The sequence below is a fragment of the Centruroides sculpturatus genome, unplaced genomic scaffold (genome assembly GCF_000671375.1).
Source record: "Centruroides sculpturatus isolate CEXI.00-Female unplaced genomic scaffold, Cexi_2.0 scaffold582, whole genome shotgun sequence".
In the NCBI taxonomy this organism is placed as follows: domain Eukaryota; kingdom Metazoa; phylum Arthropoda; class Arachnida; order Scorpiones; family Buthidae; genus Centruroides; species Centruroides sculpturatus.
The window spans coordinates 24,378-43,604 of record NW_019384742.1 but is presented as its reverse complement, the minus strand read 5'-3'; the positions used below and the strand labels follow the sequence as shown (position 1 = coordinate 43,604).

The following is a 19,227-nucleotide window of genomic DNA, read 5'->3' as shown; positions in this document are numbered from 1 at the left end:
TGACAGACTGGTATACAAGTGAGTTGCCACAAAATTTATTCCTTAAATCCTAAGCCAAGAACAGAAACACTTGGAATTTGAACATGTTAAAGATGATAAAACATGCGTTTCAGTTTTCAGAAATTTATTCTCATCTATAATAGAAATGTAAATAGAAAAAGTTGAATGACGGCATTCAAATGTGAAAGTTCTGCTTATTGTGTTTTCCAATTGTGTGAATTAGTGCATTGTGAATGTGTGTCATTTACAACAAATGCCAATGCTGAGTTGTATTGTGTTTTCAATGACTGCAATACTACGTTCGCACACAATCCACGACTCACTTCGATCTCGATTTACCTACAATCTGGATTGTGACTGTCGCTAGTTGAACATCATGCTGTTCACACAGGCAGTCCGCTCGAGAAGAACCTGGCTATTACACACGATCATAAAACTGACGTAACTATGCGGTAAGTCACAAACACCAACAAACAAAATGGAAGTTTCAGTTAGAAATAAATACTTTTTCTTGCCGTACATCTAATAATAGACAGATGTCGTCGTCTCTCCAGCTGTCTTTTTTATTTCTCTGTCGATAGCCCGACACGTGTTCTGCAGCCATCTTGTATTTTCTCATGCGCGTGGGATTGTGTGATCTCTCTTATGACTAGATCTAGTTTCGAGAACTCTCTCCAGTCGATTGCGATTGAACCTCGTTTCAATCGAGATTGAAACGGTTGAGAGCATTCGCACCACGGAACACTCTCCGACCTTAGTCACAATCTAGATCGAAATGCTCGGTGCAAACAGGGTATAAGAAAAAGTTCAATAAAAAATACTTGATTTGTAGAAAAAGACTTAGCATATCAATGAAAGACTGCATACAGCCATGCCAGCAAAGAAATTTTTGACATTAACTTTTTACCTCTCATTTCACACACCTCAAGCAAGCATTAAAAAATGATGTTTTGAGAATAAATTACAAGAAAATTGTGAGACAAACTTAGGTCCACTTTACAATCTGCATGTGTGGGAGATTTTCAGAAGTGGTTTGCCATAGAAGAGTCATATTTTGAGGGCAATAATGTTTACCACCCATGTATTTTTTAATCAAATGTTTGATTACATTAATTCACAAAAGAAATTTAAGTTATAAAACAAATAATTTAAATAATTATTATATTACTTACAATCATCAAGATCCAATAACAATAAATCTTTACTTGGTTTCTTATCTGATTGCTGTTTCTTTTCTGAACTTTTCTTTTTATTCCAAGCCTGTCATTAAAATAAATACCAAATTAAATAATTTTTTATGACTTGCTCAAACACACAAATATAATAAACTTTATATATCAAAAACCTTTTCTTCTTCTTCATCTTCCTCCTCTTCGTCCTCATCATCATCATCTTCACTAGAAGTTGATTCTTCAGCCTCACTGCTGCTACTCTCCTCTGCTCCTTCACTTTCTTCCTCTTTACTACTCCCAGGTCTCACTTTATCCCTTGAAAATTTAACTCGAAAGCCACTTCCAGATTCACTTTCTTCTTCTTCACTACTATTTCTTTCAGATTCTTCCTCTTCACTTTCAGATTGAGATTCGCTGTCTTCTTCACTGGAGCCTGACACTTTATCTTCACTCTCTTCTGCTTCAGATTCAGAACTTGCGGATCCTTCGGCAGCTAATTGCAAAAATTTAACATTTTAGAAAACTAGCACATTCAGTTTCTACAAGATTTTAGCTTCAGAGAAAATAATTTGAATTTATATTTGAGGCATTTCCTTTAATATGTAATATTAAAATGTTAATAGTAACTAAGAATCAGAACAAATGGAAACACTGCTGTAAAAATCTAATTTTTGCACAGTGTAGTATTAACTAGCTAAATGTTAAAATTATGCTAACTTCATGAAATATTCTTTTCTATAGAAATTTGTATAATATACTGAAATCTGAAGATACTTCATGAAGTGGTGTTAAATAAACAGAAAGCATAAACTACTATAGTTCCTGTCACAAATTCTTTGAATAAGATTAAAAACATTTTATGTAGTCTTTACCAGACATTAAAGAGTTGCTAGGACAAGTCTTTAATGTCATTTCTATTAAAACATTTCGAAATAAAAGCTGAATGTACACAGAAATTTGTTCGATTTGACATTATTTTCTATTATAAAAATTTTAGAACATTTGATTGAATGACAAATTTTTAAAAATCTGTTAGAGTTTGAAACAGTAAACTAAGTACCACTCTTTATCAATGAAGTTTTAATATGTAATAAGAAAACAAAGCTTTAGAATTTAATGTCATCTACTATGTGCAAATACTTGTTAAAAACACTCAATAAACGATAAAAGTATTTTAATTTCATTCATTTGGCAAAATTAATAGCTGTGGTTAGATGAATTTTGAATAATACCTATTGGGTCTGGAAAGTTCATAGCAATTTTTGAGAGAAAATATTATGTTTTATTTCTTGTCAGTAATGTATGCACCATGACCTAGCTTTTATGTAACAACAGGGATGTGGTTTTGATCCTAGAAAGGTCGGGAGTATATTCTATTTCATTGGAAAACCCAATGTCTGGGGCACACACCCACTGTTATCATCTATTTGACAGCTTCACAATTCCATCTTAAAAGATCTTTCCTTGTGTCTACACAAAAAAACTGCTCCAAATGATTTTTGCAAGCTTCTAGATTTTCAAAGTTCTTACCACAATGGGAATTCTGCATGGACTAAAATAGGCAATAATCTAATGCTGCAAGGTTAAATGAAGTCAAACATCCCAGCCACATTCCAATAACTTTTGTCATGTTTTCAAAGAAACTTGTGGTCTAGCATTGTTGTGAAATCCTGGACTGTTATTTATAAATTTCAATATTTGAATTAAATTAAAAAGTTAAACAAAGCTAAATATTTTGGAAGTCAACAGGGAATTTTATCTCTTGATAATGCCTACTTTTGAGATGACACATCATTCATTGAGTTCAACAAGGAAAATCAGGGATTGGATAATCATCTCACTTTTTATCCAACTTTACTAAATTTGCAAAAAGGGCAATAAAAGGGAAAGGTGAAAGGAAGTCAAAGAGTTCAAGTCTGACAAGTGAGTCAAGTTAGAGATCCAGTTCATTCGCCCACCACCCTGCCACAGGTCACCAGCTCACCCAAAGCTGTGTCTGTATATTGCCAGAACTGTCAAAGGTATCTTATGCAAGAATTATCCAAGAACTTCTTTCAAGTGCACTCCATCTCCAAGAAGAATTCACTGATCAGGGAACTAAGTAGAAGGTATTTATCCACGTGTGAACCATTTGTAAACTCTCTCAGAAGTAGGTGCAAATAGGTTAACTGAAATATGATGAGAGTTCTGAGCTCTCTCTCTTAATCATTTCTTATGTCATTATTTCATAATAAATGCCATTATGGTAGTATAATTATGTTGCAATATTATGGTGTAGTGTGAGTGTGAGTGCCCTCTGGAGAATGGCCTGAATCAGAAATGATAGTATAAAAATCTCTACTAGTAGTAGTTTTGCTGTTTGTAATGTATAGTAATAATCACTTATGTTTAAATAAATCTTCATTGTTTTATTGTTAACTTCATAGTAGAGTGAATCGCTTCCAGGTATCATGTTTCTCTTATCCCTCCTCCGTTGGCCTTACCCCCAAATACTCTCTGTGCAACTGATGGGGCATGCATGCGTTCAAAAATTCCTGCAAGCCAAAATTCATAGGCGACATCAAAGATCCTAACCAGGGGGCACTGCAGCTGCACACCATTCACATTGTCATGGGAAACACGATGCCATTACCATTGACCAATTCTGGATATTTTTCAGTTATTGCTTTCTTCAGTCAGTCCACTTGAGAACAGTACCTAACAGAATTGATTGATTGGTTTTGTGAAAAAAGCTCATGCAATTCCCTTCCACTCCCACCAGACAGAGTACAAATGTCTTTGGACAAAGCTTGGTCTTTGGGGTGGTTAATGGTAGTTTAGTTTGATTGCAACATGATGATTAATGTTGGCCCACTTTTTATCATCTGCTATCATGTTTCAGAAATGGGTCATTTTTAGTATGTTTAAGACATAAATCACAGAGATTTGATCCACTAGGTGTTCTTTTCAGTCAAATCATGCATCCAATCATCACAGCAATTCATATAACCAGGTTTCTTAAAAATGGTCAAATGTACTTTTTGACAAGTTTACAATTTCTGCTATTTCCATGTTTTGTAATGAGGGTTATTTTCAATGAAAGTTTTAATCTGGTTATCTTCAATAGCACTAGTTCCTTCCAAATGTGAAGCATCTTCCAGGATAAAAATGGCCTGGTCTGAATTTAGAAAACCATTTCTGAACTGTTGCTTCAGTTACAACTTTGCCATAAACAATGTATCAGCAATGTATATTTACTTTGTTGTTGGGATTACTGATTATATTTCAATTAAATAATTCCTGAAAATTCCATATTCCTGCACCTACAAGTATACAGAAACTTTACTGGTAATTCAATGATCCAAAACATAGTATTTAATTACATTTATTTTGGTTGATTACATACATTAATAGATGTATTTCAGACTGACTTACATTTTACAGCTCCTCATCAATAATTAAAATGATTAAGTGCTAGGTATAAGTACAAAATTAATTAAAAAATTAAAAAATAATAATAATAAACATAATGGTAATATCTTTCTTTGTATTAAATCAATCATCTCTTTAAATATAAAAGGACACAATAACAACTGATTATTAAGATACCCTAATGTATCAATGTTAAGTTTATTTTGTGTTATATTTATTTGCCTAAACTAACTGTTAGTGTTTAAAAGTAAACTTCATCCTGCAAACACAGGATTACAGAATTTTCAAGAATTATTTAATTAACACATCTCATTGTCTGCACTGCATTTTTGCTTTTTCAGAAAAATAAAAAAGTATCAGTTTGCTTCCATTTTAACAAAGACACAGATTGAACATAAGTTTAAGTCTGTTACAAAATGGTTTGTTCAGATTTTTATTTCAATGTCACATTTCATTATGTGTGCAGGTAACTCACCAGAAGATGTCAAAACTATTAAAAATGTATGTTTATGCAATTTTTAATAGATGGTAATTGAACTTTCTGGACAATCCAATATTATTTTGAATGTTCATTCTTTTCAATTACATTCTTTCAACAGTTTTATTATAATAATAAAATATTTTATAAAAATAAATGATAAAAAAGTCCAAAACAAAGTAAACATTAGTTTCACTGTAACTTATCATCCAACAAATTTAAATATAAAATGTCCATAAAATTATATTATATTTGACTTATTTAGGACATTGAAATTATTAAAGTCATTCTTACCTTCTTCAGAACTTGATGATTCTGTTTCCGAATAAAATGATTTTTTCTTTATTACTGGTTTTTTCTTTTTTCCTATTTTTATATCTTGCCAAGGTGTCGGTAGATCTACATTTCTCAATGAAGGATCAGGTGCCACCTCTGGAAATTTTGGTAAATCACAATAACCGTTTGCTCGGGCATCGATGTAATGAGACAGTGATCCGAGTTGATAAATATCTCGTTCTGTACAAATTGTATACAAAGTTATATTAATTACTTTAAATTTATTCAATTTATAGATGTAAAAAGCTCTTCTTACCTGAAAACTTTGACTGTAAAAGAGGTGCAGGTTTTGATGCCAAGAGTATTTTTTTGGCACATTTTGAGAGATAGGATGGTTTCTCTCCTTGAGGCATTATTAACTGCCTCAGAAATCGTGCTCGATCTCTTATATCGTAATTTTGATCGTACTTTGCCAAATTGAAGACATACTGCGTCAACAGTTTGGTCTGTTTAGCATTTGTCAGATACAGTTTGGAAGCTAAATTAAGAGTTTGTAATTTTACAATATCTTCCTATAAAAAAAAATGTACAAATAAAATTCCATTACTGAGACTAAACTCCAATTCTCAAAATATAATTACATAATTTTATTGAAGAGCTCAAAACAATAATAAAAACAATATAAACTCCTGAGTATTTTCACTTTTGTACCATCATCATCCATAGACAAGAATTACACCCCCCAATTAAAAATATTGTAAGTTAGAACATATAGAAAACAGGTATTACTATGACAATGTATTGTCCTTTGTGTATACAAGGTGAATTTACAAAAATACTATATATAGAAATAAACAATACTCTAAAATACATGGTTTTAAAATCCAATTTAAGATGTTAATTGCATATAAATCTAAAAAAATAATAACGAAAATTAGCAAATATATTTTATATACAGGGTGTCCCAACGAAACGAAACGACAGAGATATCGCGTTCGTCCAAGCAAATAGCTCGGATAGGTCGATTTTATTCTCAAGGGGGACATCTTCTGCAATGAAGTTTTTGCGATTCTGAATACAACAGACAACAAAATTTTTAAAAACTTATTCATTTTTTATTAACTAAACAAACATTTATTTCAAATAAAGTAACACAAACTATTAAAAAAAAAAAAAAAAAACCTTTTAAGCTAGACTTTTAGTCGTTCGACAGACGATGTTGGTCGCCATAGGAACGCTACTCGGACAACATCTGAAGACTCGACCGCTCATTGGTTAAAAGACATCACGCCATCTGCGGACGTCTTGGAGAGCTTTAGCTTAAAAGGTTTTTTTTATGTTTTTTAATAGTTTGTGTTACTTTATTTGAAATAAATGTTTGTTTAGTTAATAAAAAATGAATAAGTTTTTAAAAATTTTGTTGTCTGTTGTATTCAGAATCGCAAAAACTTCATTGCAGAAAATGTCCCCCTTGAGAATAAAATCGACCTGTCCGAGCGATTTGCTTGGACGAACGCGATATCTCTGTCGTTTCGTTTTCGTTGGGACACCCTGTATAGATTTAAAGAGTTGTAAAAGTATTTGTCAAAAAATTAATATATAATTTTATATGATATAATATTTTTGTTTTGTTCATATTATTAATAACACTATTAAAAATAAAATAAAAACAAAATAAAACTGACAGGAAATGTTCTAGATTTATTAGTTAATCTAGAACATTTCCTGCAATACTAGATGGCTTCTATACTTTTCCTAATTTTGTATTATTGTTTTGAGCTTTCCAATAAAGTAGATTCAATGATATTCTATATCATTGAAATTAAAAAATAACATAAAAGTTAACAATGTAAAGTTATTCAAATCTTTAGCAGTGGAAAATATATTATAATTCAACTTATCCCAACAACTCAAATCTTTGCAATTGTCATAAAGACAAAAAATACGAGCACTCATCTCAATGCTTAAAATTATTATTATAACATTTAATCCATAATAATGATAATTTATCATCATCATAACAACAACTCCTCAGTGGACTCTCTATAGTAAACTCTTAAAGAACTGAGCTAAATCATTCTCTTTATGGCTGGTTCATGGTCCACTTTCATTGGCTATTGTAGTTCCACCGAGATACACTGAAGATTGTTGAACAATGTCCTATTTCAGTTCAATAACTTAGTTCAATAGTGTATTTGGCAGTTGTAATTTCATTCCCGCTTCAAATGATTTATAAATCATCTCTGATAGAAGAGTTTGAGGATCTCCACAGTTTAGTGCATGCCTGACATAGTATACATTGGCAAAATGCTCTGTTAGAGCCGCCACAAACTACAGGATGCAGGAGCTAGCATACACTCAGTCGCACTCCCAAGCCTTGCCTTTTTTTCCCCATGAGGCTATGAGCCATTTTTGCTAGGTAAGCTATGCAGGCAAGAAGCAGCCGCAAACTACACAGCATTTGCTCGCGTAACATAATCCACATGACCTGGATTCCACAAATGTGGATTGGCTATAGAGCAAGATTTTATTATAACCTATACATGTAATCAGTCAGTTTTCATTCCGAACTTTGAAACAGCATGGGAAAAACATGTTTACTAGTTAAACCTAACTAGGCTTAACTAGCCAAAAACTATTTATATATTACTATTTACATACAACGTTTCTACTATTTTCTTTTTAATACTGAATGTATTAATCATGTAATTTATGTACATCAATAAAATTCTATTATTTCTTTTTTTGACATGTGACATGTTCATGTAGTCATCCATCTTCCTGCTCTATCTTGCTAGCGTGACTGCTCTAGCTGTTGAATTCTGTGAACAGTGAGCGTACTCTCATATCGCTGCGCTAGCAAAGGAAAAAACACACAGGCAAGAAGAAAGGGGTGGATCCTTTGATGTCATCGGTTGTGCTAGCGCACATTTGCTAGCATTTTGCTCTCGCAAAGCGCTAGTTTGTGGCAGCTCTTAGTTTTTGAAATTGACAAGAGAGAAACTTTTGTTAACATTCTGTGTAAGTTATGAGTAATGGGTAGTCTTGACATTATTCAACTTCGCACAACTAACATCAACCTTGTCCAGAAACTGTGGGTGAAGTTGAATAAAAATCATACATAGCATATATATAATTATATATATGCTATGCATGATTCCTTTTTATAATCACTTTTAAAATTTATAATCATTCATAATTGTAAATATAGATCATTATATGATCTATACTAGCTGTTACCCGCAACTTCGTCCCTGGAGGTTTTGCAAGCAAACCCCATTTACATTCAATATTTCAATAACCATAGTAATTGTCATATAACACCTACCGCTGAAGAGAATTGCCAAGAAGAACGAACTATCTTCAATTTGATCAATTTTCTGGAATGTTTACAATCGTTCTATAATCAAACCAATATGCAATAACAAATTTGAAATTAAAACAGTTCGAACATTTTAAAAATCAAAATAGATAAAAATATTTATAACAATGTCTGAAATGTTATCAATTTAATACACCTAAGTACTCAATGAAGACTAAACATAGTTGAAAACAAAAAATTGCATCTAAAACAGTACAGTAGAAGCCGTTTTTCCGGTTAAGCCTTAATGCTCTACCTCTTCCCCCCGCGGGGAAATTTTGAAAAATCCCTTCTTAGTGTGAATTCCCATGGCGTACCCTACTAAAACGCAGATAAAAACAAAAAAATCGCATCTAAAATAGTACAGTAGAAGCCATTCTTCCGATTAAGCCTTAGTCCTCTCCCTCTCCCCCCGCGGGGGAATTTTGAAAAATCCCTTCTTAGTGTGCGTTTCCATGACGTACCCTAACTGTGTACCAAATTTCACCTCTTTAGGTTAAGCGGTTTGCTCAGGACGATGATGAATCAGTCAGTGAGTCATTCAGTCAGTCAGGACAAGCAATTTTATATATTTAGATTTACAATTGTAAATATAGATCATTATATGATCTATATTTACAATTTAGAATGATTATACATTTATATTTGTAGCTAGCACAGATTAATCACAAACCTCATGTATAAATGATTTGGTTACTTTACGTAACACATCAGGAGCAATTTTTGGCACTCTGTCGGCATACTCTCCCAGTAACCAGAGAATCGAGGCCCGAGCCATAGGAACCGTAATAGAGTCCATCAGCTTTGACATGTGAATAATGATATCTTTATGTTCAGAAGGCTGTCAAAAATATAATTATTTTTTGATTAGAAATCTTGACACCAAAATTTAAAAAAAAAATTATTTTTTTAACTTGCCTGCATCTGTAGTAGTTTTTTAATTACAACAACACTTTCAGCCACGACTGTACCTAAAATTTGTGTAATAAATTTTATTTATTTGTGAAAAATTTTAAGTTTATTAATTAGAAATTATCATGTTTATTTAAAACCTTTATTTTTGAAGCATTATTTCATTAAAATCTACTAATTTTCCACTTACACCTGTTAGAAATGCTGTACTTATGAATATAGTTATTGAATATATATTTAAAAATCATGTTAAGATAATTAATACTTTTATACCCTTTCTTTCTTCTCAGAAGAACCAAATTTATATTAAAAAATCTAAAAATTAATGCTTTCCAGAAGAAAAAAAGAAATCCTGTCTTCAGATATTATTTTGAAAATTCCATACTTACTATTTCATAATATACAGTCAAACTCAGTTATAACGAATACTAGTGGACTGACAAGATTTGCTTGTTAGAACCATTACTCGTTATATCCATGAAAAGGAGTGATGTAACTAGGAAGAGAATGGAAGGCTGCTTTGGGCACAAACATGTAGGGTGTCCCACAGGCAGCAAAATTTTTAGCTATGTCACTGATAATTAGTGAAATTTTTAATTCCAAATAAGTTAATTAAAAAAAAAACATCTAAACATATATATGCTTAGTGTATATATATATATATTATATATACAGTAATTACATTATACTGTATTTTTATTAGTAGTTATATAAACTACAATATAATTAATATTAAACAATTAACTTTAATTATGAAAAAGTAAAAAGTAAATACAGTAGAGCCTCAAAAACTCTGCCTAATGTGGACCAAAGGGTGGCCGAGTTTGTGAAAATGCCGGCTTATCGGGAATGGGGTTAAAAAAAAAGATAAGTATGCGTGTTTCCTCACAAAAATATTGTACTGTACTTGTATGTATTGTTTGCTTGAGAATACAACAGAGAATGAACTGCCCAAATACCCTTAAACAAAGGAAAAGTACGTACTTTATGAAGACATAGAGCCTTTACTAAATGAAAATGAAAATTAATGAATACACTGTGTACAGTAATTTACCTGATAAGACAGACCTCAGAAAAATACTTTATGAAACATAAAGCTGTCTATAATGAAAATTAATTAACTAAGGATTTTTTTGCCCTGCTAGGGTGTGGCAGAGTTATCCAGAGTGCCGGGTTATCGAGTGCCGAGTTTTCGAGGCTCTACTGTACTAATTAATAATGCCTGATTTCAGTTAGTCTTTTTATCTACAAATTTTAAAACTGACGATTGCTTTATTTTTCCATAATTTTGATAACGTCGATGACGACAAAGAAAACTTACACACACTTTGATGTTTTTAGCATTGTTCTAACTCGCAAATAATTTCTACTTTTTCCTAAACCGAGGAAAAGTTTCTTTTCTTTATAGACATCTTTCTCATAAAAGGGTTTGTTTCTAATTAAAGTATACAATAATTTTACAATCATAGTGATGTTTAGGTAAACTGGTAGAGTAGGGTCAAAAGCTAGTCAAGAAAGAGGGGGAAGGTTCCCAAAAGTAAAGTTGATAAACATATAGAATGATAAATAGTTTTATGACCTGCATGGATTACAGGTCATAAAACTAAGTAACCGTTTCTAGTTTATCTCTTCCAAGAATTTGGTATTGCATTTCTTACTACTTGAGCAATTAAAAATGTTTGTGTGTTTGTATAGCTACCAAAAATTTGCTCAGTATATATGTGAAGTATGCTCATATATCCATGAGAAAATGTATGGAAATATGTGTAAATAAAAATTGTTATGGTGTTTTGCTCGTTACACCTGTAAACTCATTATATTCATGATTCCTTATACCCAAGTTCAACTGTATATATATTTATTCACATTCACTCTCTAAATAAGCATGCATAACCAAAGATGGCAGTGAGATTTTCCAATTAAAAAATTGATATTCTGAAGGGACTTACAACTTTCCAAAAAGTTAAACACTATTAATTTAATACTTAGGAACTGAAGATAAATTATTTCAAAATATTCTTCTCAATGATAAATATAAAAGTTTATAATATGCAAGTCTATTTACTTGTTAATTACAAAAGAAATAATTATGTTTCTTTTATTAAAAATGACTCTGTATACAATTTTTTACAACAAACTAAAGACAAGAGAAATTAAGCAATAAAAAAATTCATAAATTAGGAATTTTTGATGTCTACTGTATAGCTTGCCCAATAATTGTAATACATGTATCAAAGTTTGTCTGTAGGGTCCTCTCATGACAACAATTCTTCTACCAAATGCATATTTTGAGATTTTTCAGCATAAAAAAATGCACACAAACTTTAGGGTTCGTCTTTTGTATTGATGCACTCAGATTACAGTGCAATTACCCAAAGACCACAGAATTCCCAGAAAATACTATCTTTTTCTTCTGAAGTATTGAGAATTGTAAAATAAAAAAATTTAAAAAACCTGCTTTACATTCCTATACTTGGTCTTCACTGCATATCCTTCCACATTCAGAATTTCTTTATATTCCTGACCTATCCCTCTTAATTTCTAGCATATTATCTGTATGGTATACAATGTTTTTCTACAGTTTCAGACATGTTTTCTTAAATCTTTTCATCAATTTTACCTACAACAGCCCTTACAATGTAGCATGCAGCCAATCACTCAAACATGTTAATGAAAATTTTTACAACATTGTATAATTAAAGTGATGCATCCAACAGTCAAAAATGTTACAGAATATGATGACATGGTCTGATACAAAATTTAGCCTTAGTTTAAAATTTGAAATTTACTGTATACACAGGGTCCATACAGGTAATTCCATCTGANTATTAATGAAAATTTTTACAACATTGTATAATTAAAGTGATGCATCCAACAGTCAAAAATGTTACAGAATATGATGACATGGTCTGATACAAAATTTAGCCTTAGTTTAAAATTTGAAATTTACTGTATACACAGGGTCCATACAGGTAATTCCATCTGATCCCCGATCAATTATGATAGTTTCCTAACCTATTAAGGTCTCTGCATTTCTCATTTCCATTACATAATATTTGGCCAAGGTCTAAGGCAAGAATACACTTTTTTGTTATTAAAGATGACACTAATTAATATGCCCAATTTCAGTTAGTCTTTTTATCTACAAATTTTAAAACTGACGATTGCTTTATTTTTCCATAATTTTGATAACGTCGATGACGACAAAGAAAACTTANAGAGAAGTCTCACTAACCGACCCACTATAAGAGGTATTATAGATTGATGTAAACTCTCTCTCGGTCAACTTAGACTTAAGTAGCTAGATAGATCATATGTTGTACCCCTTTAGATGTATTGTCAAATTAAAATTCTTATGCCCCTTAACATATACAGTGGCTATATGGTTAACTTTAACTCTGGATGAATCCATTTTTGAATTGCCCCTCTTAACAATTGAATTGCCCTCTGTGGAGCATGGACCCCACATTGGGAAACACTGCCTTAAAGAAAGGATAAGATGTAAACAAATGGAGTACTGGTGATTATCACATTCCAAGTTAATGTCTAATGTTTGACTTACCATTTCTGTTGGATAGCAAAGAAACTAAACCATTCAAGCACGTATCCGTGACTTCCTTAATAGAACTGGCACAACGACCGATGGCCTGAATTGTAGCTGCCACAAAATCCATATCTGAACTTGAAACATAAGTCTGAAAAGGTACTTTCCGGTTTAATTATAACATAGAAAGGTGATTATTAAAAGCAGAGATTGTTATTAAATTAAAAAGAGATTTTTTTTTCTTTTTCTATAAAAGAAAAAAATAATAGTTTTAAGTCACTTTTCTCAACATTAATTAAAGATTTTTTAAATAAATAAAGTACATAAACTTACTTGAAATTCTCTCAATATTATAGAAATATTTGTTTCCGTTGAAAGATTAGTTAGAATTTCCAACTGTATTAAATAAAACTTCATATAATCTCAGTTATTATTTACAGTAAAATAAATAAATAACTGTTAATTTTTACTATATTATAAGAAATTTATTAGAATATTTACATGTTTATATGTATATAAATAAAAATACTTCTATAATAAACTATGTAAATGTAAAAAGAATATTAAAATGAAAAATAGATTAATATTAACTATAACAAAACTGTAATCATACCTTAAGTAACTTAATATGAGTTGGATCACTTGGTCTTACAAAGAAACTCTTTAGATAAGGTTCAAACATTCCCTGTTTCATAAACAGATTAAATTTCTACTTAAAAATTGTTTAAATAACACAATCCTAAAATTATTAAAAGTAATTTAACCATTAAGAAAATCATTGGATTACTCTGTATAATTATTTTAATACAATATGACTAAACAGAGTGATCAAATGAAAGTAAAATTCATGAGGAGTTTGGCAACGCTATAAGTCAGACTTGTTGTTGCTGCTGCAAGCTAGCCTACCAGCTGCACTAGCAGCTCACAGCCTGACTCACAACACTGCCAAACTTCACACTACTTATCATAAATTCTGCATTAATTTGATTGCCCAGTATAAAACTATATGCTGAATAATTTGAAAGCAAGTTCAAACTACATATATAAATTCTTGTTAAAATACTGAATTTTTTGCTTAGTTCCAATATACTTTAACTAGTGTTAATAATAATAAAAATTTTAAATATTTTTTAAACAAAATAGTTGTATGCCATATTAATTTTGCTTATTTTCAAATGCAAACATTATTATAGTAAATCCAACTTTTAGGACTTAATTTGTTCATGGAAAACTATTGCTCAAGAAAGTTTCATAAAGCAAGCCTCAAACTTTGTGTCATAAATTAAGATTACGTAATATACCTAGTAGTAGTTTTAACTACAATGTAATGAAAACAAAAATGAGGTTATGTATAGTACTTAGAAGTGTCAATTCCTGTAATCATAATGGAAAATTTACACTAGTTGCAAAATATTTATTTATTAATAAGAATCTATTGTTTATTTGTATATACCAGTGTTTCTCAACAGGGGCGATATCGCCCCATGTGGGTGTTTTTCCATGTTCAGGGGCGATTAGCAACAATTTATATTTTTGGGGGCGAAAAACAATTTTCTGGGCAATATAGCAAAACATTATATTAAGAATAATTAGATATCTTATTCGTTATATCGTACAATAATTAAACAAATAACATTATACTAGTCACTAGTCTATTTCATGCAGTACGAATTTGGCATTAGCCTTGTTCCTTGGCATTGGAATTTTGTAGTGAAGGGAGCAATACTACGTAACGGTTTTATTGAACGGGGGGCGACAATTCTTTAGAGGTTGAGAAACACTGGTATATACACTACACCCTCAATGTTCATGGATGTCAGTGTTTAGGAATTTGTTCATTCATGACCAAAGATTAATGCACTGAAATTTCAACTTACAAGATGAAATTTCAACTTATGTACTACTGTAAACTAGGGTTGGTACCTGTGCAAACTGGATGCTCGAGCATGCACAATGCTAAAAGATCACTGCACTCAACAATTCATACGATGTCTGTCATATGTTATGTTGCTGTTTTGTTTATTATTTTTTTACTTAAATAAAATGACTTTTTGCAGCACTATATACCATTGTACAGTATATTTATTTAATAAATTTGTTCATTTTTTTGGAAAATTTTTTAAAACAGCAGTAATACATGAAATCTTCATTGATAAAAAAATTCATTTGAATATTTCAAATAAAATTTGAAAGCTAGCACACCTATCTTGAAAATGATGCACAACACAAAAAAGAAAGTCAATTACAAAGTTGTAGAGCACGACCAATTTTGTACAAAATGACACCCTGACTGTATGTATAGCATGAATAGAAAGAGTGAAATGCTAATATGCATAGTGAGCACAGACAGTAAAATGTTTATTTCTCATGTGTTCATTCACACGTCCACATTTGTTTCTCATGTGTTTATTTTGTGAGATCCTGGAGACCCCTCCTTTCTTTCCAATGGGAACGTTTAGTTTAATGAACAGTAATGACTGATTCTGTCTGTCTGTCTGTCTGTCTGTCTGTGTGTGGGGGGGGTGCCACACTTAAACAATGACACAAGAGAAATAAACCTTTGTCCAAGTTATTCACCATCTCATGACAAAATCTTATGGCAGCCCACTGGACTTGTGAATCACTTGATGAAATTCCCACACTTGATGGGAAACTGTCAGGGATATAAGAGGTTTGCACCAACGGTTTAGGGCAGACACACCTTGAAGAATGTGGACTCTCCCAAACTATTGAATGTCTAGCCAGTTCTCATCTCCTCTCCCCTCTGAAGTGGACACCGAATGTCTCCATCGAACTCTGTCTCCAGAGAAGTCTCACTAACCGACCCACTATAAGAGGTATTATAGATTGATGTAAACTCTCTCTCGGTCAACTTAGACTTAAGTAGCTAGATAGATCATATGTTGCACCCCTTTAGATGTATTGTCAAATTATAGTATCTATTGTTATTATCTGTAGACATGTTTTATTTTAGGTTATTAAGCATTTCGAATCACATAGTAGTATACAATCTTTGAATAAATTGGAACTAAAGAAGTTCAAAAGGTTTAAAAACCAGCTTGCAACGGATTTGCCTGAAGAGGAGCCCAGAAGAGGCGTCGAAAACGTTAGCACTAAAAAAAACATTTTTTGCTCCGGTTATTGGGTTTGAATTAAGAAGATTTAATTTTCAACCCGGTGTGTTAGGAAGTTAAATAAACATTTGTTGTTTGTTAACCTGGCAACCTGTCTTTACTGGAGAACAGGTGCGTATCAACTTACTCACAACTTCACCACTCACTCCTCCCTCTACCCAAAATTTAGACATCCATCTTCAGATAGCTAGAAATGCAAGCTGAGACACGATATTTCTTAATTGGTGTCAGAAAAATGAATCCGACTTAAGGTCATCCAATCTTAGCTAATAAAAGCCATCCAGTGACAATTGAGCGGGCCTAATTGTTCCAATGTCAACAAAGGGGGTTAAAGAGAGAAATTTGACTCCCTGACTTCTCACAATTTATAACATAAGTATTTCTCGCTTTCCTGTGTCTCTGTACTGCATTCATTACTGTTTGTCATATGCTATGCATCATTCACATATCAGTGTATAAAGACTTTGCTACACCCCTATATAAATTTAAATTAAATTATTTTGTCATTTTTTATATTTTAGAATAACAATCAAACATCTATATTTTAGAAACATACAGAAATTTTTAAATGTTAATTATAAATAATGTTATTAAATTCAAATGGATAGTTTACCTAAGCTTTGTATATTCAACATATTCAATCAAAAAATTAAATATTTATATTTCTACATATTTATTTTTCCAATTCTTACTTAATTGTATTGTAGAGAATTACACAAAAAATCAATTTTTCTTTCCTTTCTGACTTATGGAGGGTAGATAACTTCAAAATTCTAAAACATTACATCAATAATGAAATAAAAATTAAAGTTAAAAAAGGTAAAAGCAAACTCACTTTGTAGAGAGAAACACTTTATTACATTTATTTCTCTGCAAAGTGGGTTTGCTTTTAAGTAAGAATTGGATAAATAATCTGACTCCATTGTTTTAAATAGTTATTCTGAATATTCGTTTTTTTCTTGTAACACAAATTTTATGATAACATAACTGTTAAAAGAAGCAAATTTATGATTTTTATCATTTCTGAATAGTATAGTTAAAATTTCTTAACTGGTATTGTAATATGAATAATCTAAATATTTAATAAAGAACTTTGTTTTTATTATATTACATATTTCATTAAATATTGTCTGTCTGTTATGAGGCATGATCATAACAGATACTTCCATTTAACAGTTCATTCAAAATAAATTAAAAGGTATAAATTATAGTTAGTTAACAACAATTAAAAACTTCAGAAATATCAGAAATATAGGAAAGTTTATGAATTACACAATAATTAGCAATCAAATTACTGAAATACAATAGAACCATGGCAGCCAAACTACAGGTCTAGAAGAGCTGTATATAGCTTTATGCAATTTTTATATGTAGCTGTGTTCAATATGTAGCTGTATGCAATTTTTATGTGGTTCCTGTATAATTACGCAATATTATGTGTGTGTAAGTAGCATGTCTCAAGTTTATAAAAAAAATTGCACAACTACATGTAAGCCACAATAGGGTCTAGAAGAACTGCATGTGGCTCATGAACTGCAGATTGTCCATTACAGCAATAGAATTTGCTTAATATAATCACTTTGAGGCTTGCCTAAACTTATGATAATATTCACTTATCTCAGTAAGTATTATCTATGAGTAGTAAAAATTCTAGTTTTATTAACTCTGGTATTAAAAGCAAATATTAAAATATAACTTTTATAATTTAAAAATTAATTAATTATAATTATTATTCATTAAGTATTATGTACCTGCTACCACCTTTCACAACAACTAGCATATAACTGAAGAAATTTAAACTACTGTACTGAAAATAATAATTAGAGTATACAGTAGAGCAGTGTTTCTCAACCTCTAACGAACCGTCGCCTCCTTCAACATAATGTCACCCCTTTCACTACAAAATTCCAATGCCAAGGGACAAGGCTAATGCCAAATTTGTACTGCATTGTATAGACTAGTGACTAGTATAATGTTATTTGTTTAATTATTGTACGATATAACAAATAAAATATCTAATTATTCTTAATATAATGTTTTACTATATCGCCCAGAAAATTGTTTTTCACCCCCAAAATATAAATTGTTACTAATTGCCCTCTGAACATAGAAAAACGCCCACATGGGGGTGATATCACCCCTATTGAGAAACACTGCAGTAGAGCATTGATTATCTGAAACAATTCAGGACTGGGATAGTTCGGATAACTGATCATGTATGAAAAAATATATTAACCTACCCCATGTTGAAATTTTTCTCTGTTGCATATTGCTTCACATTGAATTTTTGTCAACGTTAAGCCTAATGAAAAATTTTTTTAAATAATAATCGTGGCTATTGTATCGTTAAAAATTTTTTCTTTATTTTGCACAAACAAAATAAATATATTGAAAAATATAAAAACAAAAAAAATTATATTTCAGAAATTAATCTAGTATGAAAAATGTTCCGATTCAGCACGACACACATCCCGACAACACGATCTTCAGAAACATGAAACAAGCAAAACTCTTTATTTTTCTTGGGTTTATCTGGAGATGTCAGCCGTTTGGACTATATTCTCTGATGAGCTGAAGCAAAACACACCACTCATGATGGAGAAAAAAGCCTTGTTCAAATACTAGCGCATCCTTAAGTACCTTCTCGACATGTGTCGTGCTGAATTGAAATATTTTTGATATTAGATTAACTTCCAAAATATAATTTATTGTTTTTATATTTTTCAATATATTTTTTTATGTTTGTGCAAAATAAAGAAATAATTTTAAAGGATACAATATGGTCACACCAGTGCTGCCAGTTAAAACACACACACCAACAAAAATAATATTGGAGTAGCCCAAGACATAGCCAAATATTGCAGCCCAACAACACTAGTGAAAATTTGAATTTGCTGACTGAATCACTTTCAGTTAACAGATGTTTCGGTTGATCGCTA

The 19,227-nt window shown here is 31.1% G+C and overlaps 1 protein-coding gene across 2 annotated transcripts in view; it reads right to left on the bottom strand.

The window, feature by feature from the left end:
- Nucleotides 1–19,227, bottom strand: part of LOC111628401 (AP-3 complex subunit beta-1-like) — a 52,752-nt gene that overhangs the window by 10,587 nt on the left and 22,938 nt on the right. For both annotated transcript variants that reach the window (XM_023372174.1, XM_023372175.1), the window contains 9 exons: nt 13,768–13,839; nt 13,488–13,550; nt 13,173–13,305; nt 9,617–9,669; nt 9,372–9,539; nt 5,654–5,909; nt 5,356–5,577; nt 1,346–1,665; nt 1,173–1,260 (listed from right to left, as the gene is read on the bottom strand). In XM_023372174.1, coding sequence (XP_023227942.1) covers nt 1,173–1,260; nt 1,346–1,665; nt 5,356–5,577; nt 5,654–5,909; nt 9,372–9,539; nt 9,617–9,669; nt 13,173–13,305; nt 13,488–13,550; nt 13,768–13,839 — 1,375 coding nt within the window. The remainder of the gene's footprint in view (nt 1–1,172; nt 1,261–1,345; nt 1,666–5,355; nt 5,578–5,653; nt 5,910–9,371; nt 9,540–9,616; nt 9,670–13,172; nt 13,306–13,487; nt 13,551–13,767; nt 13,840–19,227) is intronic.